The sequence below is a fragment of the Gouania willdenowi genome, chromosome 11, assembly GCF_900634775.1.
Source record: "Gouania willdenowi chromosome 11, fGouWil2.1, whole genome shotgun sequence".
Lineage (NCBI taxonomy): Eukaryota > Metazoa > Chordata > Actinopteri > Blenniiformes > Gobiesocidae > Gouania > Gouania willdenowi.
Window position 1 is genome coordinate 19035144 of NC_041054.1, and position 26036 is coordinate 19061179.

The window sequence follows — 26036 nt, forward strand, 5'->3', positions numbered from 1 at the left end:
AAAGAAGCAAAATGTAGGGAAAAAAGGAAACAAGTGATTTATTGGGCAAAAGTTAGCTAATTTGGATGAAAATTGACCAAAACAAATTAAAGAAACGAGAAAAATTGGATAGAGGTGTCAAAAAAACAGGACAAAAGGGATATTTCTTGCCAACAAAAGTCTGGAAAAAGTATCAGAACTTTTTGAAAAGGGGCAAAAATGGGACAAAAGAAGTTGCAAAATGGCCAAAAGAAATCGGTAAAAAAAAGGGATTAAAAAGTTTCCACCTTTTAAGGTTTTCTGGGGGAATAATAATTAAAAATCAAGACATAAAAAGCCACATGTTGAGCATCACTGACTTAATAACGCCTTCTACATGGTGTCCTCTAATAATGTAGTGGGCTGGTCTGGACACAAAATGCCAGGGATGAGACGCAGAGAACATCCACAACCGGTTGAAAAAATTTGCACTTTTGAGGCCAATGGTTTAAACTCACCTAAAGAAATGTAATTTTCTTCAGAATTGTGTCGAAACAGTTGTGTGTTTTTTTTTTTTTTTCGATGAATATTCAATGCATTTTTATAATCACTTAGATTAATCAATTATAAAAGTCAAATACATGTGTCTCAGATAAGGCAATGATAAGGTTATTGATTGCCAGGTGGCTCACACACACAACCTATCGCACTGCTCCAACAGGCAGCAAACATATACCTCTCAGACTCTGTAGTCCTTTACCTTCCAGCACAGGTTTGGATCAATATGGATCCAGAGTGATCTCTGACAACAAAGCTCAACTATAATATTGGAGAAAGACTTCTATTCTATTGCTGGCTACCATGAAACTGGTCATTCCTAACCCTGGCCTGGATAAGCGGATACCTTGCCATGAAGACCTGGAACAGATGGAAAAAAATGAATCTGCAGATGGACCAAAGTGGGACAACAAAGCCCAGTACATCTTAACCTGTGTGGGCTTCTGTGTCGGCCTGGGTAATGTTTGGCGCTTTCCTTACTTGTGTCAAAGTCATGGAGGAGGTGAGTTCCAACTATCATCTACAATGTTGTTTACATTGATTTTTCCATACAAACTCTTTAAAATGAATGAATGATTACTGAGAGGAGAACCTATGAATCCACTTTAAAATACTTTCAAATAAAGCTGAAGGGAAAGTTAAATAAATGACCTATTAATGGGCACAACGTAGCATTAGAGAGGAGGCCATAAAGTAATGATTCTCAGTTAAAAGGAGTCCTTGTAGGTAATGGATAACCTCCCCATGGTTTACGATGTGTACGCAGAAACATCAGCTGATGCGTTCAATAAACTTTAACACCATGGTTAAAATGTTTAGCTGCGGATTCATACATATATTCATTTGGTTTGCTTTTAACTAGGTCACTGTTACGTCATGAGAATGGTTCACCACTGGGTTGAAATATATGTTTACTCTCCAATGCTTTGTTCTCTTTAGCTTTAAAGAAACACTATTGACTATCTAGATCATTGTGAGTTTTTTTTTTAACATTACACTAACACGGAACTACATTTTGGTATTTGAAGTACAACAATAATTTTTTTTAAAAAAACTTGCAACATATTCATACTGTTAATGATTACATATCCATACTGTACTTGTCAATTGATCAAACCACAACAGCACATTCTTTTTTTTCACTTCTGACTTACTGTATTTCTTTATTTGTTAATGGTTTCATCACAAATGGAATAATTTTGAGCCCAAGAAGTAAATCTGTCATATTTAGCTTAGTTCAAAGTATCGTAGATAAGTCCCCTGATGCTCAAATTTGTATCAGTTCAGACTAAATCACCTACACCGTTATGATCAATACATAGCAAAACCTACTCTTTAAAGCTGATATCTGGAGTTTCTGAGAAATCTATGTTTATGTATGATTCTTTTGAAATGATATCCTCTCAGAAACTCTGGATATCAGCTTTAACGTTTATTATTAAATAGTTTTTCTTCTCCATTCGTCCATTTCCACTAACCTAAAAAATAAGAAATGCAGAGAAGAGAGTTATATGGACCATCTATCTCGTCAATCTAGTCTTCAGAAATAGTACGATCTTATAGCCTCAAAACACTCTGTACAGAATGTGGTTCGTCACTAGACATAACTCACACAGTGCTTGTAGATAATTCCTGGTAAGGAAACTATAACAAAGATCATAAAACTAGATTTTTAACAAACTTTATTTCACAAGGAAGGAAATATTCAAGGCTTTGATTGTCACCTATCTCCAGATGTTGTGATCAAAATAACTTCGTCCTAATGTTTTACATTTTTAAGGAGCCTTCTTGATCCCCTACTTGATCCTGTTGGTGCTTGAAGGAATGCCTCTCCTCCTGATGGAGTTTGCCATTGGCCAACGTCTCCGGAAAGGCAGTGTGGGTGTTTGGAGGTCCATCAACCCCTACTTGACTGGTGTGGGTAAGTTAGTTGGGTTAAGATTTGTGTAACGCTATGTGTGCGTCCGAATAGTCCCTCCCTATCTCCTTTCCTATCCACTTTTCCTTAACGGGTGTGTGCGTCCCTTTAGAATCAGAATCAGAATCAGAATCAGAATCAGAATCAGAAGAGCTTTATTGACCAGGTACAGTTTAGAACAATACGAGGAATTTGACTAGGTAGTTGCAGTGAAAGGAGACACATCAACACACCGGAGCAGCCATTTGCGGCGCCCACATATTTAGGTGAAAAAAAGGGATCAATAACAGGAGGAGAGGAGGGGTGAGGGGAAAAAAACTGCCAGTTTGAAACTGATTTCCCTAAACAGAGAAAGCAGTGTGAAACCAGGAAAAAAACCGCCTCTGCAAACATAAATGTAAGCATGACACAGTCAAACAACTCGAGACAAGGCATGTAGGAAGGGTTGGGTGGGAGGTTGGCTGGGGGAGGGGGTCAGGTGGGAAGAACAACAGGAGTCCAGCCGTTTGGGGACATGGGCGTGCTGCCAGTCGGCGCTGCAACCACGCCTCCATGCAGCTGCGGATGGGAGGTGGGGAAAGATGGCCAACGAGGCATTTGAAGTTGAAGACCTGTAGCTGCGTTACTGACAACCAGATGATGTGTGGAAAAGTTCAGCATCAACAGTTTCAGGAGGAATGTAGGGAAGGAGCGGGGGGAGGGAGTGGGGGGTAAGAGCCGCCGTCTGCAGAAACTTCCTGGTGATAAGAGTTGAGACAACCTTGGCTTTAGCCTTGGCAGCTGGGGAGCTGAAAGGGAGATAAGCAATGTGATTTGATACAGGCTATGTTAATTTCCAATAGCCTTCTGTCCTGGGTCTCTCTGCTGTAATCCAATGAGTGGCCTAGTTTCCACTTCCAAGCCGGGTCTCGAACTTCTCCCAGTTGTTATCCATAACGCGTAGACGATCCAAAAGCAGCTCTTGCTTGCTTTTGATATCGATCAACACATGAGTCTGAGTGTTCAGAGCCCTGCTACATCCTTCAGAAATCACTGGCAGCTTTTCCAAAACAGTCGCCAGCGTAGTACGGATTTTTCGATAGATTAGGAAGCCACCAGCTCCGATCAGCAGCATGCCTACTATTATTATTCCAATCATGTAGATGTCCTCCACGTCTTCCACGGAAAGGATGGACAGACACACAACTCGCCACTTGTTCCAAGGGTCAAGTGTGTATCCAGCCGCAAATGTCCCGCTTGGACATGCGGGGTCACCACCCCTGGTTCTTTGCGTCGAAAAAATCTGATCGATAGCACTGAGAGACCAACTAATTAATTCCATTATTCCGGTTTTGGATGAGTTGCAGAGAGAGGCTCTTGTTAGATTCACAAGACCTGACAAAGCAGCAGCTAGGAGAGAGATAAGACGGAAGGGAGGGAGAAACAGAGAGTGCGACTGACCTCGTCGAGAGAAGCAAGAAGAAATGTTGTGGGTCAGCATTATCTGATCTTCTTTGGTAAAGGATGCATCAGTGTTTCCTAGGCTAAAGGAGGTTATAAAGGAAGCATTGAGCCTCCTTTCCTTAGCTTAATGTGAATTCTAACGCTCCTTATCATGGCCACCACCTAAACACTTCCAGGGGTAAAGGAAAAGTGGATAGGAAAGGAGATAGGAGGGACTTTTTAGACAACCTTTGTGTCTGGAGCTATGGGCCTTTTCTTTCAGGCATCGGCTCCATGATGGTGTCCTTTTTGGTCGGACTATACTATAACACCTTAATTGCTTGGATCTTGTGGTATCTTTTCAATTCATTTCAAGAACCACTACCTTGGACGCAGTGTCCTCTCAATGAAAACAGTACAGGTAAATAACTTTACACTTTCACATCAAATCACCCACACTATATAAGTGTTGTAACTAATCGCGTTGGTTGGTCATCTTTACAGGATTAATTCCAGAGTGTCAGGAGAGCTCCACAGTAGATTATTACTTTTACCGAGTGACGTTAAACACTTCTCCCTCGATAGCTGACTCTGGAGAACTACAGTGGCCTATGGTGCTTTGTCTTTTAAGTGCCTGGGCTGTTGTTGCAATCTGCTGTATGAGAGGAGTTAGCACCTCAGGCAAGGTATGGTCAATCTAAATCTGTCATTATTCTTTTAACTCCACTTTATTATGTTTTAAAGGCAGTGTCTTCAATTGTTGGTGGGTTTTTTTTTTTGAAAAAGGAATGGTAGTATTTATATCCATAGGCATTTGCACAATTATTATCAGACAATATTTAATATTTCTATACTATAAGAATATTATTTTAACATTTAACATTTAGATTTAATATTTAGATATAAGATTAAGCATTTAGATATGATATGATATATAACATTTTGATTAAATATTTAGACTTAGATTTAACATTTAGACTTAGATTTAACATTTAGATAAAACATATAACATTTAGATATAACATATAACATTTAGATAAACATATAACATTTAGATATAACATAACATTTAGATTTAAAATTTAGATTTAGATTTAAAATTTAGATGTAAATATTAAGATATAGATACAACATTTAGATATAACATTAACCATTTAGATTAAAATATTTAGATTTAATGCTTTCTTTTTTTACCTCTATATATGTGGTTAAATGTGTTAAATGTCGGAAAATGTGCTAAATATGAGAGAAGCGAGGTAAATAATGAAAATGTGTTAGCTACAACTTTTATACTAAATGTTTACACTTTTTGCACCCCATAGATAAAGGGGAAAATAGAATCCTTCCCTTTTCTAGAGTAATAATATAGCTGTATATTTACTTTGATCTATATATTAAGGCCAGGGAAGAGGAGAAAAAGCAAAATAAACATTATTTAAATAAAGTTGTTTATTTATCTGCTTTCAGGCAGTGTACGTCACAGCCGTGCTGCCATACATTGTGCTAGCCATCTTCCTGGTGCGAGGACTCACTCTCAAAGGATCTTGGGATGGAATAAAGTTCCTTTTCACTCCAGATGTGTGATTTACACCTTGTCAGGCAGTTAACAAGAGCCACCTTGCACGGCTCAAACCCGTAAATGGTGTGTTTCAGGTGGACGAACTTATTAATCCAACAACTTGGCTGGATGCAGGTGCACAGGTGTTTTATGCCTTTGGTTTGGCGTGGGGAGGCCTCATCTCTTTCTCCAGCTACAACCCTATTCAGTAAGGCAATGAGTTTTAAAGCAGGCATTTTGCACATTGTTATTCAAAATCTTCTTATTGAGATCAGATTTTGTTTTTATTTTTCTTTCTTCTTCCTAGTAACAACTGTGTTCAAGATGCTGTGATCCTAAGCGTCGTCACTGGGCTCACCTCAATCTATGCTGCAGTCGTTACCTATTCCATCATTGGTTTTCGAGCCACTGACAAGTTTGACACCTGCATCAATGAGTGAGTAAAGCTTACATATATTTAGCAATGTATTTTGAGGGGCATTTTTAATGTGGAATAAAATATTTTCTTAGACAATTTTATAATTGAACTGCATCCAACCTGGAGAGGAATGGGTGCCGCAGCCACCAGGTTTGATTGGATATGCTACACAATGACACCTTTCACGCCGGGTGGGTTTGTGTGGTGGTGGACCCAAGCGCAGAAAGAGATGGAGGCAGCAGGCAGGTGTAGCATTCATAGAACCAGTCAATGTTTATTCATCAGGCTAACAAAAAAAAACTAATCCAAAAGAAGCTCAAGGAGGCACAAAGAAAATTAGCAAGGGACAAAAACGCCACGAATAGGGTAACATTGATAAAGAATCAGCACGTATTATGCGTCCAAACACATAGGGGAGGCCTGATTGGGAACGAGTCACACCTGAGTGCAAAACATGAGGCAGCTAAACACTCACAACCAGGTGTGGACTGGTTATCTGGTATACCGGGCATCGTCTTGGTGGGCCGGTCTGCTACGTTTTTTTTTTTTTGTTTTTTTTTTTACAATGAGTGGAGGCAGCCATGGTCCAAAAGAGTGTAAAGTGACTAAAATGGGCAAAAAGCAGTCAAGAGTGGCCAGAAAATGGGCAAATAAAGAGGAACCAGGTGGTATGTAATGGGAAAGGGTAGCTTAAATAAGCCAAATATGGCAAAAAAAAATTGTGAAAAAGGTCATATGTGGAACAAAAAGGTCAAATGTAGGAGGAAAAAAAGTTCCAGGAGGTTGGTTAAATTTTTCTTTAAAACTGATCAGAAGCAGATAAATAAGATAATACGTATTTCCTACGACATCTATAAGTATGACTTCATGATGATAAGGAGGTCCACAGATTACTCCCCTGACCTTTAAAAGTTTGAGCTGATCTTGATGGATGTGTTCATGGTCTATCTTTGTTGTGTTTTCAACCAGAAACATCCTGAAGTTACTGAATGCATTCGATCTTCCTGAAAACAACATTACCACGAGCAACTACAATGCATCCTACACTAGGCTGAACAGCTCCCACCCTGACATTGTTCTCGGACTTGACATCCAAACTTGCAGCTTAGACAAACTTCTCAGTGAGGTGACAAGTTAGATGATCGCTCCCAAAATTTCTTCAGGTTTCCTCTGAACTGTGATGTGTTTGCTTAGGGAGTGGAAGGGACAGGTCTGGCATTTATCGTCTTCACAGAGGCGATCACCAAGATGCCTGCTTCTCCAGTCTGGTCTGTCCTATTTTTCATAATGCTTTTGTGTTTGGGGCTCTCTACCCTGTTTGGAAACATTGAAGCAGTAGTGGCACCCCTGAAAGACCTTAAAGTATTCCCTCGAACATGGCCACATGAAGTGCTAACAGGTAAAACCCACACTTGCACTACCATCATTAAACATTTTTATGTTTTTGTTTTACGCAAGGTATTTGTAAATGTGTGTTTCAGGTCTAACATGTTTGTTGTCCTTCATCATCACCATCTTGTTTGCGCAGAAGTCAGGATTTTATTGGGTAACTCTCTTTGACAGTTTTGCTGGATCTCTTCCCTTATTGACCATTGGGTTATTTGAGATGATATCTGTGGTGTACATCTATGGCATTGACAGGTAATTATTCACAGAAAATATTAATATCGTATTTACTTTTTTTAAAACTTCCCTTTTTTACAGGTTTAATGAAGACATAAAGTTCATGGTGGGCCGTAAACCATCATTCTTCTGGCAGATTACATGGAGGTTCATCAGTCCTCTAATCATCCTTGTTATTCTAATATTTTACCTTGTGACTCAAGTCCAGCAGGAGCTGACCTATTTAGTTTGGGATCCTAACTCTGTAAGCACACACATAATGACAAAAAAATTAATTTTGATTCTTCTAGATTATAAAGATTCAAGACTTAATCAAATTTGATTCTCTATTAAAAGCTATTGCTAACCCGATTCACTAATTGTTCTGCTTTGTGCCAAACAGGTGGCGTTCCCGGCGTTAGCATCGGTACCGTATCCTTCATGGGTCAATGCAGTCATCTTCCTATTGGCTGGAATTCCCTGTTTGGCAGCACCGCTTTATGCAATATGTCGGCTAATATTTGTGCGCTGTAGGAAAAAGATACCAAGGAAAAATTAATCTTCACAACAGGCTCAGTGTGCAGTAAATACTCATCACTCATTACTTGGCGGAGTCTATATACATTAGACTAGCTTTTATTCTACAGAACAAGGATGGGGTGATAAACCCTCCTCCTTTAGCAACTTGGAATTGCATTTATCTGTATTTAAAAAACCCTGTGAATCAAGTTGACGAGCACCTTAATAAAGTTTGAATACTGGTTTAAAGACTTTGTGTTTGATCATAGTTACAGTATGAAGGAAGAAGTGATCCAGGGCTGACTACGTGTGACTCCTCCACTGTTGGTTTTGGTTGTTCCACACTTAAATGAGCTGTCATCGTCAAATGTGATATTCTCACATATTTCAAGAGTAACTAAACCCCAAAACCACAATTTTCTGCTGTATACAAATGTATTTGGGTATGAAGTAATGCTGTTGATTGATCTTGGTCCAACTCAACATTTTAGTCAAAATATTTCAATTTGGCGTATTTTGTTGTAAAATGTCAGAGTAACTGCCTTCTATGGGTTGAAACTTGGATATTACAGTTGATTTTTGCTGTTGGCTGAGAACAAGATCATATGACGTTTTGGGACCATCTTGTGTCACAAACAAGCGGTGTTAGCCCCGCCCCTTATATAAGAACTAACACCTGTGGGCTCTACAATCTGTGGTGAGTAGGTTGGATTGAGAGAAGAGTGAATAAAGAGGTATATTGAGTATTGAGTAGCTAGTTAACATAGCATTGGACTCTCTCTACTCTTTAACCCATAAGCCTTTTCACACTCTGGAAGTGCACACGCGCGACCGGCTGGGGTCATAGATCAAGACGCTGTTTGTGCTGACAATTTCAGCAGACATTTTGTGCGATAAAGGTAGGTTTAATTTTTCTCATATTCCAATATATTGCAAGTGCATCACTCACACTGCACTCACTCACTTAAATCGGCTTTTAACTAAAGTTTCAAAAAATGTGCCTGGCAAATCTATAGTTGGCTGAATGTGTGAATATAAATGATAAATATACATTATATATTATATTGTTTAATATTATATATTATAACTAAACATATATTAATGGTAGTGGTTTTGTGAGATGGTGAAAATACAGAGAAGAACAGAATATGTTTTTATGCATTTTTGTTCTCATATTGGGCCTGTACTACAAAGCAGGATTTCCTCTTATCGCACTATTTAGTCTGTGTGTTCTATACTACAACGCTAGTTAACTTCTGATGCTAAATGGCTAACCTGGTCACTCAGGACTGATTAAGTTCCTGGCTAAGATCTGAGAGATTATAAAAGCCCCAGCTCCTTAGTTCTCTTGGAAAATGGCCAGCCCATTCTTAGAAGATCCTGGTTGGCACGTGGATGTGGAAGCTGTGTTTAGGGAAAAAAAGAATGTTTATGGATAGATGCAATCCCTTCATTTACTCAATGACATCCTACAGGAAAGGTTTATATTTTCATCTGATGGACTGACCAACATTCGTCAGCTGATGAAAGCTATTTTGCTCTATGTTGTTGTCTTAATTTGTGTATTTTGTTGTCATTTTGTGTATTTTTTACTGTTGTATTTTGTATTTGTCATTACGTGTGTTTTTGCAGTCATTTTTTCGCATTTACCTTGGGGGCTGTACAAAATTAAACTGAAGGCTGCCAGTAGCTCAGCTCTGTAACATATCACTGAATGCTCAAGTAGGGACATACCTGTCAAGTATCCCGTTTTGGCCGGGAAACTCCCATATTTTACCCCTCTTTCCTGCCATCATTATGTTAGATTAATAACTGAGATTTGAACGTCTACCACAGTGGAAAGAACCACGTAAGTCACCATGAAAAATCAGCCAATCACAAGCACCACAAATATACACTGCTTTCAAAAAGTGTTAAATGATGTAAAGTCTGCAACAAATGTGTCGAATAAGTCATTAGTGAATACCAGAGAACCACATGAGTGAGCATGAGGAATTATCAGAAAATATACTGTATAATGAAAATAAAATGTAAATATCTAACTTAAAGACAAGCAACAAGAAATTAACAATAAATATGCAATGTGTTGACTTGTATATTAAATAAACACATGTGCTTCATATATACATTTATGTTTTTATTTAGGCTGTTTTATAATTTAGGAATTAGGGCTGGGCGATATATCTAGATTCAAGATGTATCGATGTTTTCTATTTTGGTGATATAGAAAACTATAATATTTCAGATATCATTATATATATATATATACTGTGTATATATAATGTATCAAAATTCTAGTTTTAGGAGTCGCTGCTTTTACTTCTCAGAACAACATGTAAAGGTCAGTTAGATGATTAATGAGTGCACATACTGTGCAGCTGTTTGTTAATAAATGTCCCTGTGTGGCATTTTGCATCAGCAAATTTAACTCGGAATTGTCTTTCTGGTCAGACTTTATTTGATAAAATTATTAATATTTATATTATATTGTATATCATCATTTTGAGAAAATATATTGAGATATGAGTTTTGGTCCATATTGTCCAGCCCTCGTAGGAATGTTCACAGCATTTCAGTGTTAATAAAGGTTGACCTACCAAATTCTAATCACATAATTGTATTTAGTAAGTGGTTGACAAGTGGGTATTTTAGATTTATTGTACACCTATATTAGAATATAAGGAATACTGGAGCTTGGTTAGGCGGGTGGGATGGCTCGTAGTGGACGCCGGAAAATTTCCCTTTTTTTCAAATCCAAAACTTGACAGATATGAGTAGGGAAAATATGAAATTGCACAAGAGCAAAATGTGATTACTATGGATAGTAGACAAGACTGTGCTTTAGTACAATATTTATCACTGTGAGTGACATCGGGATCCGACTTCTTTGGTTTGGCTCTTATTGGAGGCATTTGTTTAATGTTATTCAAGAACCAGAGCTGTAGCTAAAACATCAGTGCATTTTGGGTGTGTTGCTTCAGACAAGTTGAAAATGCATAGTTATTGTAAAATAAAAGGAGTAGTGTCACAGCAACAATAACAAGTTACGTGAGTGAAAAAAAAAAAAAAAAAAAAAAAGGCTTTCAGCAGAAGTAGTACTGTTACTTGACTAAAATTGTACTCTAGTACAAGTACAAGTAAGTCATACCCAAAGTTACAAGTAAAAAGTAGCTCAATTAAATGGTACTCAAAGTAAAAGTTACTAGTTACTTTCACCACCGACGTTTATTTTTAGTAACTCAAATCTTGCTGCATTGGAACTTCATTTATTTTCCACAAAGGCATCTGTATAAAATACAATTATTTAAAAGAGAAAATAACACCAAGATTTTCAATGCAAAAAACAAATTGAAAAAAATGATCAGGCTTTAAGTGTAGCTACATTTATTAACTCTAAAACTGAGAAAATAACCAGCATTCAATACTGTTTTGGCGCATTACGTTTAATCTGATTGGTCGGCTATGATGTGATGCATTTGATTGTTGTCTGGTCATTTCATTTATTGTGGTTTCACAATGTCCGTTGATCATTTTAAAACAAAAAAATTATAATTTACTCAATAATGGTTGGGTCCAGAAATGCAATTAATTACTTTACTTCTTTTAAAACATACTTAAGTAAAATTACTGATTTTGAACTCAATTACAGTAACGTTAGTACTTGTAATCTGTTACTTTCACCTCTGGCTTTCATTGTTTATCTTTTATACAAACTGTTTGAAATACTCTATATTCTGAATGGGGAAAAGCATTAGACAGTAATGTAGGTAATTGGCCACAAGAGGGACCCCTAGTATTAAATGAAGCAGATGTCTATAGACTAAAGCTACACCTGGGCTTTGAAATTGAGAAACTTTTTGGTGTTAATCTATTGTAGTTCAAGGATAATTTTTAAAAATCCCAAAAGTATGTAAAATAAACATGCTATTACATGGTGTAACATGAACAACGTAAGGATATGATGCGACCGGGAGGGACTAGTTTTTATGTTACGTGCTCTATCGGAAGTAAGCCAGCAGTCGAGCAACGCATGTAGTATGTTAAGCAGCTTGAGCTACTAAAGTTAGCAAGATACAGTCGCTGCCTCCTAATTATTCTGCATAACACTACATGGTGTCAGAAGACGTCCAGGGATGGCGAAGTTCCCACCTCCAGAGTGTTTTGACTTCTCGCGGCCGGAGCAGTGGCCGGAGTGGCGCCAGCGCTTTCAACGCTACAGGATAGCAACGAAGCTAAACAAGGAAGACGGTGAGGTGCAGGTCTGCCCACTGCTCTACTCGCTCAGGAAAGAAGCTGAGCAGGTATTTAAGACTTTCACCTTTCAGAAGAGGATGATGAGGATGAAGAAGATTATGAGACTGTTATGGCTAAACTCGATAACTACTTTGTGCCGAAAGTGAATACAATTCACGAAAGAGCCCGTTTCTATCAGCGCAAACAAAGGCCAGGGGAGACGGCGGAGGAATACATTAGGAGCCTGCACGAATTAGCAAACACCTGTGCATTTGTAGATGTCAAAGATGAAAATATTCGTGACAGTGGCCAATAAGCATCCGCCAAACAGAGAGAAACAGTAGCACAGTAATGTCAAAGAGCGGTTTAAAGGAGCCAAAGTAAAACAAGCCACACATGTAAACAAAGGACATAAATGTTCCAGATGCGGTCGTAGCACATAATGCAGAGTGCCGTAACTGTAAGAAGCTGGAACATTTTGCATTTGTCGTTTGACGCTCCCGTGTGGTCAATGAGGTAACTGCACCCATAAAAGAAAGTGAGAAGAAAAATACTTATTTCTTAGGAGAAATAACAGACGTGGAGGACACCAGCAATGCATGGACAGTGAAACTACCATTACAAGGTATAGAAATATACTTTAAGATAGACTCAGGAGCTGATACAAGCATTATTGAAGAGACATTCAATCAGCTTAAAAGCAAGCCACAACTGAAGAAAACAGTAGGCAGACTGGCCACTTTGGTAAAGTGAATTGTATTGAACATTTTGTAGCAACCACAGTGATAAAAGGGATGAGATATAGGTTCAAAATAAATGTGACAAGAGGAACACATAGCAGCCACCTACTCAGCTGCAATGTTGCTGTTGCAATGGGTTTAATTAAGCACATAGATGAGATCAAAACAGCTGATCTGATGAAAGACTCAACAGATGTTGGTAAGCTGAAGATAAAACCCATTAAGATCACTCTTAAGGAGAATGCTGTCCCCTACAGTGTGTCGACTGCCAGGCGTGTGTCAGTACCTATGCTCCCTAAAGTGAAAAAGGAGCTTGACCGTATGGTAGACACTGGTGTGATACAACCTATAAAGGAGCCAACAGAGGGGTGTTCTCTAATTGTTGCTGCTCCTAAGAAAAACAAAAAACAGACAAGAATATGTGTGGATCTAAACAAAGCAGTGAAGAGTGAAAGGAATGTTTTACCAACTATCGACAACATCCTACCTAAACCTGCCGGAGCCAAGATGTTTTCCCTCTTGGACGCTGCTAGTGGTTTTTGGCAAATACCACTGGACCTGAAAGTGCCAAACTTACCACATTCATAACTCCCTTTGGTAGGTACTACTTCAATAGACTGCCATTTAGAATTACAAGTGCACCTGAAATATTTCCGCGTGAAATGACAGAACTCCTGAAAGATCATGACGGCGTAGCAATTTACATGGATGATATTATCATCTACTCTAGCACTCAAGAGGAACATGAAGTGAGGCTTCAGAAAGCCCTACAAACTCTCAAGAAAACAGGTTTAAAGCTAAACCATGAGAAATGTTTCCTACGTCAAAGTCAACTAAACTATCTTGGACATTGCATTGATGAGCATGGCATTCGTCCTGATGAAACAAAGGTGAAGGCTATCACAGAGCTTGAGCCACCCAACAATGTCACAGACTTGAGGAGAATCCTGGAAATGATTCACGACCTTGGCAGATATCTACCCAACTTGTCTGAAATAACCAAGCCACTCAACGACTTACTCAAAAATGATGTAGTATGGACTTGGACTGTAGCACAAGAGGAAGCCTTCAAGATGTAAACAAGCCGACCATTGTTAGCGCAGATGCTACTAGTTATGGCTTGGAAGGAGTACTGCTCCAAAATTACAATGGACAGCTGAAACCTATAAGTTTCTGTTCCAGAACACTAACAGGTGCTGAACAAAATTATGCCCAAATCAGGAAGTAGTCAGGAAGATGGGTTTCATCTGGATTGAAGTCGACAGGAATCTACCGGGTAAAGTTACTCTCAAAAGATTTGTGTGCACACTTAAATTTGTGCATCCAAATCACATTTGCATTTATGGATTCTATTCCTGTGGATACAAACACCGTCCACCACACACAGACACACAAGTTAAAATAAGGACAATGGCACATGGCTGGGTACAGAGGATCTAGGAAAGAAGAGGCATCAGCACCAGGGGCAGGACACAGACCATGGGCACAGGGCACTAAGACAGAGAGCAAAATAGGAAAAGCTAATCACCATCACTGAGGGCCACGATACAGCAACACTGCAGCCACGACCCCTCACAGCCCCCTAGTGCAGAGGGCTCCATCTGAGGAAACACTGGGTTAGTAATCCTAAACAACATAAAAGATAACAATCCTAAAACTACAAGAACACCATAAAAGATAACAATCATAAAACTGTAAAAACAACGCAAAAGATAACAATCATAAAACTGTAAAAACAACGCAAAAGATAATCTTAAAACTAAAACTGGAACGAATACTCACCGTGTGTGCGTGTCCTGATTTTTAGGATTATTAAAAGGGCAGCGCCTGAGGACCTCAGGGCATGGGAAATTTCAGAGAATAAAAGTAGTTCTGAAAGATAAGAAGGTACATAACCATTAAGACACTTGAAAACCAGCAAGAGGACCTTAAAATTGGGTGGGTGTAATGTGTTCCCTCCTCCTGGTCTTTGTCAGGACACGTGTTGCTGAATTCTGTAATAATTGCAAACTTGAAATACTCTTTTTGGGAAGACCAGAAAGCAGAGCATTACAGTAGTCAATCCGACTAGTGATATAAGCATGCATTAGCATCTGTTGGCCTGAGAGTGAATAGGGCTGACTCTGGCTATTTTCTTCAAGTGATAAAAACCTAATTTTGTTAGTTTTTAACTTGTTCAGAGGGAAACAACAATGCTGTTTGAAGTTTAGGTAAAAATTTCTCTCTCTGGGCCTCAGAACTGAGAAATTAAACTTCAGTTATGTTCTAATTGAGCTGGAGAAAGTTTTCTGCCATCCAGGATTTGGTATCTAAAATACAGTTAAAAAGAGCATTCATTGGACTAGTTTCATCAGGAGACACGGAGATATACAGCTGTGTATCGTCAGCAAAAGTTTGGAAGTTCACCCCGTGCCTCCTGATGACAACTCCAAGAGGGAGCATATACAGATTAAATAAAACAGGGCCTAAAATTGATCCCTGAGGCACACCACATGTTATTTTATGAACCTTAGAGGAGAAATTATCCAAAAAAGTCCTGTCTGTGAGGTAGGATAAGCAGTGACAACATTAAGGTTGTCGTTCTGCAATTAATCTGTCCCCTTTACTTGTTTTATGTTTTTACAGAAGCTCACCCCTGCCTCTCGGTGTGGCTTATTTAAAAAAACCCATTAAACATTTATCTGGACTACTGGAAAAGCTGGATTACACAGAAAATACATGCAGATAGGAGAAGTCTACAACATAATGTAAATATAGCAAAGAGTTCTTTACAGCATTTCACACTCGACTGGTAATATTTGTTAAATGAGGGCTTCTTAAGAATAAAATTCTAACTGTACTATTTTACTCAGATCAATGCATATGATCTATTTCTCCATTTCAAACCATTTTTTCCAACCTTACACAGGCTTTCACCAAAAAAAGCCTTCATTTAATCAGCAATGTTTTGCATGCTATACTTAATTTTGTTTTATGTTTAGTTTTTGCATATTTTACAGTAGAGAGAAAATATATCTTTACCAGCTCAACTGATTACTGGCACATGTATTCAAAAAATGTCAAGACTAATAAATGTTTTGCAATAAATTAGTGAGTTCTAAGTACATTAATCTTATCTTTATTTTACCATGAAATCGTCCCCCTTTATATTCTCAATGAACTCTGTCACACTGTGCAGGTGCAAAGGTTTCCTTCTTTTTCTAGGTGGTATCTTTAAGTTCTCCCAGTATAATTCCACTCAGTCAGGAGTGAATTGGATGCACATTTCAAACTTTTTGATTTCATTGGAGCAGTAAGGACTCTAATCTCATTGTCCACATATGCGCTCTGCAAAGGTTATCGCTCCATTATCAGGTCCGAGACTTCAGAGGGGGAAAGCGATGTGTCAGATAGACTTTGGATGAGTGAGCTATTACATAGAGTAAGTTGAGCTACTTTGTAATGTGAAAATGAAAAAAATCTCCACAATGTCTTTAAATGTTTAATGTTTCACTGAATGATATGACAGTATGCAAATAGAAAAGCACATGGTGCACTTGTTAATCTATCATCAGAAGCAGATAAAGTAAAAGATCATAAACAGGTTTCACCCTTGCCAAGTTGCCTGTAGGTAAGCTGTCAGTTTGACCAACGACAACGACGGTATCACATCTCTGTGTCATAACGGATCAATATGAAGCTGAGACTTTCTAACCCTGGACTGGATCAAAGAATTCCAAACTATGAAGATCTGGAGAGGATGGACAAGGAAGAGTTGGCAGATAGGCCAAAGTGGAACAACAAAGCCGAGTACATTTTAACCTGTGTGGGCATTTGTATTGGAATCGGCAATGTATGGAGATTCCCCTACTTGTGCCAAAGCCACGGAGGAGGTAAGTTCAGATTCAATCAGAAAGGGTGATGTGCCATATTTTGGCCATTGCTCCTGTGTTTTTTAAGGGGGCAATTTGAAGCAGTGCAGAATTTGAGATATTATTTAATGCATCACAAAAAAAAATACATTTATATGTATGTCTCTTGTTGTTCATGCATGCATGCTTTTTTGGCATTGTCATGAAACTGTAACAAAATCTCATGAATTTCTGTGGTCTTTTTAAGTAGATGTTCAAGGCCTGTTTACATCATGGATAATAGAAATGAGAAAATACATCACAACCTCAGAGAACTTGAGACAGATGAATGAACAATGTCAATTTGAAGTCGAAGAATCTGACCCTACATTGATCATGTTTGGTGTTGTTGGACTTTATAGAGTGAGCTAACTGTTAAAACCAGCAGAGCAGAGCGTAAAATACTGATATTGTGAAAAGGCTATTGTATAAATGCCCATAGACCATGGATCAGTTCCCAATGAAACTAAAACAAAGCATAGTACACTGTAGATGAGCTCAATAGCAACAAAACCAGCGGACAGAGGAGCTAGGCTGGGGAGGAAGCCGTAAGCCAAAAAAGAGACATACCACAGAAAGGCTGTCCTGTAAGGACTAAAGGGGCTCAGGACAGAACTCTGCCGACCACCAACGTGCAGGGTAAAAATTCTGTTCAATTTGCAAACTTGTTCTACAATCTACTTTCACATTTGGCAATAACTGACTGAGCCACTAACCAACAGGAGCCTTCTTGATCCCCTACGTGATCCTGTTGGTGCTCGAAGGAATGCCTCTACTGCTGATGGAGTTTGCCATTGGCCAGCGTCTCCGGAAAAGCAGTGTGGGTGTGTGGAGGGCCATCAACCCCTACCTGACTGGTTTGGGTAAGTTATTGATTGAAATAGACAACAGATTTTCTTGTGTACAAAAAAGACTGCTTCGGAGTAGAGACATACCAATATATACCTGTATTGTTTGTAAGTTCTCCTCAACTCAATTGCAATCAAATATAATTTTATAAAAAAATCAATTTGTCTTTCACTGCATCACAAATTCGAAAAACAGTTGCTGAAATTTCCATGAATTTTACTGAACTTACCAGGTTGTGATGTTGTTTTAGATGTCAATATCAGGAGCATAGTGGTAACTTTAGTTAATGGTAACAAAGTAAAAATGTTTACAACAAGCTTACTTTACGGCCTGCAAACAATAGTTATAAACAACAAAGTCACTGTAAATATAGATTACACTACACTTTTCATAATTATTTAGCTTGGTCTGGAACAGAGATGGCTCAGACCAATTATATCAAGAGACTAAGCAACACAAACTGGATCTATTACCTCAAGAAACTTGGCCTCAGTAAGGTTGAGAAATGACCAGACCCATATATTATCAATCAATCAAATCAATCAATCAATGTTTATTTATTAAAAGTGCTTTTCATACAAAGAAATGCAGCTCAAAGTGCTTTTACTTTGTTAAAAATACACCCACCTCGTACAAACCCCGCACACCACACACAGACACACAAAGACAATGGCACATGGCTGGGTACTGAGGATCTAGGTAAGGAGACATCACACAGCCGTCTGCACCAGGAACAGGACACAGACCATGGGCACAGGGCGCTGATACAGAGCGCCCAGCACAGCAAATAGCAAAAGCCATTCACTATCACTGAGGGCCATGAGACAGACACCACAACTGCAGCCATGGCCCATCACAACCCCATGCACAGAGGGCTCCATCTGAAGAAACACTGGGATAGTAATCCTAAACAACATAAAAGATAACAATCCTAAAACTATAAAAACTACAAGTATAACAATCCTAAAACTATTAAAAAAAAAAAAAAAACATAAAAGATAACAATCTTAAAACTATCCTAAACAATCCTAAAACTACAAAAACAACAAGTATAACAATCCTAAAACTATTAAAAAAAAAAAAAAAAACATAAAAGATAACAATCTTAAAACTATCCTAAACAATCCTAAAACTACAAAAACAACAAAAGTTACAATCCTAAAATTAATAAATAATTAGTTAAAAGCTAATTTGAAAAGGTGGGTCTTGAGCCTGTTCTTAAAAATATTCCTAGTGACGAATGGTTTCAGATATGTCCAAATGGCCAGCTGTCATATGGCCCAGCATATACAGTTATCTCATAGAAAATCCCAGTACACAATGGACAATTTGTGTCTATACAAATGTTTAATTATGTATGATTATGTATGTGTGGTTACGTGCAAAACCTAAAGTTTTATGACACTGATTCTGGGTTTTGTATTTTGAGGGCACGTGTCCTACCCAGGAAGAGACAGCGACTAAAAATAAAACTATCTTATGATGCCTGGATGGACGTGCACAGGGATCTATGATACAACTTTACAACCTTCAGACCCTAATCTGTCCTTTTAATGGCCTTCTTTTAGCAAATAGATGAGATCCCCGGAGAATAATTACTCAATTTTTTTGCCAATTTGTGCAGTTAACAGCACAACAACTCTATGTACTGTAATTTTCTTTTTGCTGCTTGATTTTGCTTGTAAACAATGAAAAAGTTCTGCTTTCTGGCTTTCTTATTCTCTTAGTTTTGAAAATGAACTCTATTATTAGATCCCTAAAGTACATTTAAAGGCGTTGAAGGAAACTAATTAAAACTGGGATAACCCGAAACATTAAAATCTCAAATAATGTAACTAATATCGTCCTCAGGTATTGCCTCCATGTTGGTGTCCTTACTGATTGGACTGTACTACAACACTTTAATAGCCTGGATCATGTGGTACTTCTTCAATTCCTTTGAAGACCCACTGCCTTGGACTGACTGCCCTCTAAATGACAACAAGACAGGTAAAAACCCCAAAACATACTTATTCACTACAACAGCCCAAAGTATACCATTATTATCTTTCCTCTAGCATATATACCAGAGTGTCAAGAAAGCTCTACTGTGGATTATTACTTTTACCGAGTAACGCTGAGCACTTCTACTTCTATCAGTGACTCTGGAGGTATCCACTGGCCAATGGTGGTTTGTTTGCTTGTTGCGTGGGCAGTCATCTTTATCTGTTACGTAAAAGGCATCAGTAGTTCTGGAAAGGTATGATTAACCTACATCTAGAAGCAAAGAGACATCTACAAACTGCATTAACAACTACATTTTTTTTTTTTCTAACTTTCAGGCTGTGTACTTCACAGCCATCCTGCCCTACGTCGTGCTGGCCATCTTCCTGGTTCGAGGACTGACTCTTAAAGGGGCCATGAATGGAGTAAAGTTCCTCTTCACACCAGATGTGAGTTGCCTTTAAAAGTTGTTATGAAATAAAATAAATGCATCATATGTTCGGTTTCACTCTTCCAGTTAGCAGAATTAATGAAATCAACAACATGGCTAGATGCAGGCGCTCAAGTCTTCTACGCCTTTAGTCTGGGGTGGGGTGGCCTCATCTCCTTCTCGAGCTACAACCCTGTTCAGTAAGTGATTTTCACAAGTCCCAATTGCTTTTTTTTCTGTCAGCTGTGCTTAAGTGATCAATGTCCTGTGTTCTTCAAGCAACAACTGCATGCAAGACGCTGTGATCCTGTCAGCCATTACTTGCTTCACCTCGATCTACGCAGCTACAGTGACTTACACAGTCATTGGCTTCAGAGCCACTGAGAAATATGACACCTGTATTAGTGAGTGAGTAGTCATAGTGGCTTCATGGGGCATTAGGAAGTTATTTCAATGACAATTTTAACTATTCCATACAATTACTTAAAGGTATAGTCTGCAATGTTGGAGATCTAGCAAGATTTGAAAGTTGCACCTACCCTCTGCTCCTCCCTGTCCTGTCAGTGCACTATCCAAAGACACGAGCCCACATACTTAAATGAGCCTCATATACCTTCTTTTCTGCCTACAGTTTTGAATCTTTCTTTCCTGTTTAGATGGTCAAACCATCACAAGTAATGCTGAAAGTTGTATTTTTGGCTGCATTGTACTTTTATGAACTCTCCTTCTTCTTCTTCTTCTCTTAAAGGCACACCGCAGACTTTAAAATTGACCCATATGAGTTATTTTAAATGATTCCTCAGGCCAATATACAGCGCTTGATACTATCAATGCTCCGAGCGGGGCTTCCCTCTTGAAATACCGCCCATGTAAGTTTGGAGAGACGGTCGGTCTTTGGCCAGGTCATGTGATCTGGAGAATGCCTGGAGAACGTATCACTTTACGGCAGTCACATGACCACAGACTCGAATATCCTCATTGGGTTAAGGCTTTTGCTACTATTTTTTTGCTTGTTCGACTCATGGTCATGGCCGAGGCAAGCAAAAATTTTAAAACTGCTTCTGAGGAGGCTAAAAACATGCCACCGACCCACCTGCGCACGCCAGGTCGCCAGTCCCCCGTCCGCCCCGACTCTGGCTAACAACGGCGACGAGACCAGGGAGTAGGGGGGGGCACCACCGATGCAGCGAGGAGGGCCGAGTGGCGATGACGGCTGCTCCTCTAGCCGCGGCACAAGCCCAGTCCCGCTTTGCACTCCAGCCCGACCGACCCAGCCCCAAGAGCCAATCCTTATCCCGAAGTTACAGGTCAACTACAGTCTACATACACAATCAAAAGACAAGGGAGGCTGGCCCGACTGACTGTTTGTTGATTTTTGCAACAGTGCAGCAGCACTGATAAATTTAGCATCTCGATTTGGCTCGGTTTGTGTTCACAGCACACTTTTTGATCTGTTCCAAACAGTCTGGGATGCAATTACATCAGCTAGTTGCTTGGTGGTGCCATTAGTGGAGTAGAGAGTTCTCTGGGCCGAAATGAGAATAAGAGTGTCTCATCTATTGGTCAAAGCGAGCGCGTCACTCTAAAACTCTCTTGCCTGATCCACTTTAGAGTTGGTTTTCAGAAGAGACATGAAGGCGTCTGATTGGTTCTTTCCATTCAGACCGAATAGAAAGGGTTGGTCAGAGTTTTTCGAGGACTCTAGCCTCCACAGAGGTCTGACTCTTTTCATTCTTTTCTCTGAATACATCATGTATTGACCGCTCTCAGGATGGAAATACCATTTCACCCAGTATAACAAAAAGTGTTTCTGAACAGGATTGCAAACTATACCTTTAAAACCTCACACTGCATTTTACAGTGTATGTAATCTATAAATGTAACACTAAACATGCTGTGACGTCCAATTTTCCAGAAACATCTTAAAGTTACTGAATGAATTTAATCTTCCTGAGGGAAACATCACCGCAAGCAACTACGATGCAGCCTACCTTCAACTGAACAGCTCCTACCATAATGTTATTTCAGGACTTGACATTAAAACCTGTAACTTGCAACAGTTTCTCAGTGAGGTAAGTGAATCAAAAGCTCTTTTTCATTTCCTACTGCTTTAGCTTTTTCTTTGCCTGACCTGAATTGGTGTTTTTCAGGGAGTTGAAGGAACAGGTCTGGCCTTTATTGTTTTCACTGAGGCAATCACCAAGATGCCTGCTTCTCCAGTTTGGTCCGTCCTATTTTTCCTCATGCTCCTCTGCCTGGGAATCTCCACCTTGATTGGGAACATTGAGGGAGTGGTGATCCCTTTATTAGATCTGAATATGTTACCTAAAAAATGGCCACAAGAAGCATTGACAGGTCATTGATATGCTCACTTTTAGACATCGGCAATCCATAGACAAATGGACCAAATTTTGGTTTAAAACAAATACCTTTTTTTTGTGTGTGTGTGTTCCCAGGAGTGACTTGTTTATTTGGATTCATCATCTCCCTCCTGTTTGCGCAGCATTCAGGATTTTATTGGGTAACTCTCTTTGACAATTTTGTTGGATCTGTTCCCCTGCTGACCATTGGACTGTTTGAGATGATTGCAGTGGTGTACATCTATGGCATTGACAGGTTTGCATACATTCACAGTCATTATCTCAAATTAGCATAGGCAGGTTAAACTCTTTTTCTAAATTTTCTCACACACATGTTCAGCATTCAATGTCACTTCAGTTCTAACGGGGCTAAAATGGTAAGATACATGCTGCGATCTCACTGGCCAATGCCAGTGTCTGACTGACAATTCCAGTGTTGTGAAGATGATGAACGTAACTATTATACATTTGTCAACAACACGAAAAACTCATTTTTAGTGAAGGCCTCAAATTCCAAATGCTGTACCTCCATATTCTACTCATATATCACTGTTTTCAACTGTGCCACACATGGCAAAATATTTCATTGAGCCAAGTCAAAGCCTTGTATTATTACCAACCAAGCAACGTAGATTTATGTTCTGTACTTGAAATTAGGGATTCACCGATACCAGTATCAGGTATCGATCCAATACTTCACCAATATACTCGTACTTGTTAAAGTTCACTGATACCAGGAACAGATACGCATTGTATCTATTGGCTTTGAATGTGAACTGTTATTTTTGTTGTATTTTTGGGGATTGGCCACCAGGGGAACCACAGAAAATGTTTTAAAATGCTAGTTTTATGGTCAATTTTTAAATGATTTTTTAATGTAATATATTAACATTTGTTGTAACGAGAGAAGTTAATAAAACATGTCTTCCAATTCATTGTACTTTGCTTGATATCTTTTTGTGTGCGATACTTGGGATCGGCAAGTACATACCAAAGTAATGGTCTTGAATCAGTTTGGGAAAGTGGTATTGGTGCATCCCTACTTGAAATCATCCTTGATGTGGTCCTGGCACTGCAGTCAAATACTGCAGGGATATGGTTATATAGCCAATTCAAATTTCAGCATTACGTGGTGTCTGTGTTCTTCGAGTTTCGGTCGGAGAACGGAGCAAACACAGATGTCCAAAGTTTTTTTTAGGGCCTCTTAAACTGCTCCTTTACTCTTCAAATTTCAGGGCAGATGGTGAAAGTTACTTGTATTTTGTTTTTTGATATTTTCTGCACATTCTGGCCACTTTACTTTTTGCGTAAAAAAGGAATCAGGACAAAGAAACTTTGTTTTGAACAATTCTGGGGTGGAAAATGATCTGCGGTCTCCATTTTTACACTCCAAGGGCAAACTAACAAGGCTTTCCTCTCTGGCAGGTTTAATGAAGATATAAAGTTCATGATCGGACACAAACCGTCGATTCTGTGGCAGCTTTCCTGGCGGTTCCTCAGTCCTATCATCATTCTCGTTATACTTGTTTTCTATTTGATAAATCAAGCTCAGGAGAAGCTCACCTACTTAGTATGGGATCCTAATTCTGTGAGTATGAAGATAATAGTGGTGATCATTTTCTGTGAATATAATTGATATTGCAGCATGTAACCTAAAAGTGCTGATGTTCTTTGGGTTACAGGATGACTTCCCAGCATTGTCGTCAGTACCTTACCCTTTGTGGATTAACGCAGTCATTTTCCTTTTGGCTGGAGTTCCCAGTCTTGCTGTGCCTGTCTACGCATTGTATCGTCTTGTATATGTGCGACTCTTAAAAAGAAAAAGAGCAAATACAAAAAACAGTCAAGATTGTATTTCTCCACCAGATAAAGCATAATAGAGTAAAATGAGTGTGCAGCAGTGTCATTTTAATATTTGGCAAACTATCTTGCCAAATTGCTTTGATAAACTGAATTAACAACACATCCACATGGTTCTAAAGTAGAGTAGGCATTTTACTGCAAAATGTTAATATTTTCTGATGCACTTTATCATTGCTAAAGTGAATTTGGGATTTTTCAATGACTTTTTGTAAACTATATAGTAAGACAGTGGTTTTATATGTTTTGTTATTACAAATGCTTTGGTTCTTTGTGTAAGTTGTCACTGAATTGGCTGGGCACAACATTTTTACGAAACAGATCACCCTTTAAATTGAGTTTTTGGTGCGTTTTTGTCCTGATTTCCATCACACACACAATAAATAATGATGTGATGGTTATACACTTCCTCTCCACCTGTTTGCTAATCTGAATCAGGCGTTTGGCTGAGAGGCCGAGGCCTCTACTACGAAGCTGGATGAACATATCCAGGATATCTCTCTGCTCTCTGTCATGTTTCTCTGTTCAAAGAAAGAAATCCACATGACAGACAACGACACGTCTTTATTCAAAGGAACAAAGCTTCACTGGACATTTGATATCATTGCATTTACACATTATTCAAACTTCATGTTAGAAGGAATCAAAAGAGATTGAAGAAGAACTTCATGATTGATCATAAATTTAAAGAAAATTATACTTTCTAAATGAAGGCTGGACAGGATAAAGAACTGATTTTTTTTTTTTTTTTTTTTACAAATATCACTATAAGAAATATGAGGTGTCATCAAACAGTAAATATAAATGTAAAAATGACTTGGAGTAAATGTGTAATAAAATGTGAGTGTTTGGACACTTTGGGCTCCCCTTCCCCTAACATTCATTCATTATACACCAGTAGTTCTCCAACTTGTTTGGCTCAAGAACTCCCTTTTTCATATTTCTGAATCCAAGTACCCCCCTTTCGTCCGACTTCAACATTTTGCTCAGAATACATTTAAACAACAACTATAGAGCATAATGATTAAATGAACAAGTGATAACACATTTTAAAGAATTTCATTTTATAAATGGGTGGAATGAAACAGTATTTAGTGCCTCCTGGATAGATTTATTTCTATGGTTTTATCATTTCCCGTCATCTCCCGCCTGGTGTGGAAACAAGATTGACTTTTGCATTTTCAGTTTATTTTCTAATCAAGATCATTTCCATCATCATTATAGTGATCATCATTTTCTAGCTAAAAATAAACATTATGAAACCCCATGTTTTAATGCTTTGATTTGTTAATTTCCCACTCTTCCTATTTCAGGTACCCATATGGGAATACGTACCCCCATTTGAGAAACACTGCACTAGACCATATGACTCTAACCCTAACTCATGTCTATTTTGAATGCCTATAGAATTATGTAACATATGCAATTATTTATATGGCACGTTTTATTTATTTTGAGGTTGATTAGTTAGTTTTAACTGTATAAGAGTCCAAAAGAGTCATTTCCTCTTTTGGACACTGGCCCTTCCAGATATGACCTACTGAGATTTAACCTTTCTCACCAGGATGATCAGCAAAGCAGCTTATCTGGAGCACATGCAGCCTTTGTTTAGCAGATCATGAAGTGTATCCATTGAATCAATTGTAAAAGCGCATTCATGGTCTTTCAGGCAGGGATCAACACTCTAGCTGCTCATTTACACACACTATTCTGAGTTCGGATCGATTTCAAACTGATC

The 26036-nt window shown here is 38.6% G+C and overlaps 2 protein-coding genes across 4 annotated transcripts; both read left to right on the forward strand.

Moving 5' to 3' along the window:
* Positions 1-631: 631 nt before the first annotated feature.
* Positions 632-8202, forward strand: LOC114472348 (sodium-dependent neutral amino acid transporter B(0)AT1-like). Its single transcript, XM_028461574.1, has 12 exons — positions 632-1018; positions 2297-2437; positions 4140-4277; positions 4361-4542; positions 5324-5434; positions 5510-5622; positions 5722-5850; positions 6802-6958; positions 7027-7231; positions 7314-7473; positions 7537-7699; positions 7838-8202. The coding sequence occupies exons 1-12, from the start codon at positions 820-822 to the stop codon at positions 7991-7993; spliced, it is 1854 nt and encodes a 617-aa protein (XP_028317375.1). The 5' UTR covers positions 632-819; the 3' UTR covers positions 7994-8202.
* Positions 8203-16192: 7990 nt separating this feature from the next.
* LOC114472135 (sodium-dependent neutral amino acid transporter B(0)AT1-like) lies at positions 16193-25560 on the forward strand. 3 transcript variants are annotated; one of them, XM_028461254.1, is made up of 12 exons: positions 16195-16798; positions 17539-17679; positions 19517-19654; positions 19723-19904; positions 19987-20097; positions 20166-20278; positions 20358-20486; positions 21994-22150; positions 22229-22433; positions 22535-22694; positions 23864-24026; positions 24121-25560. In XM_028461254.1, exons 1-12 carry the CDS (start codon positions 16600-16602, stop codon positions 24313-24315), a joined length of 1893 nt encoding a protein of 630 aa, XP_028317055.1. In that variant the 5' UTR covers positions 16195-16599; the 3' UTR covers positions 24316-25560. The 3 variants fall into 3 exon arrangements, with proteins under 3 accessions (XP_028317057.1, XP_028317055.1, XP_028317058.1); XM_028461257.1 differs by having other exon boundaries at positions 16656-17455; XM_028461256.1 differs by lacking the exon at positions 20358-20486 and having other exon boundaries at positions 16193-16798.
* Positions 25561-26036: the final 476 nt, after the last annotated feature.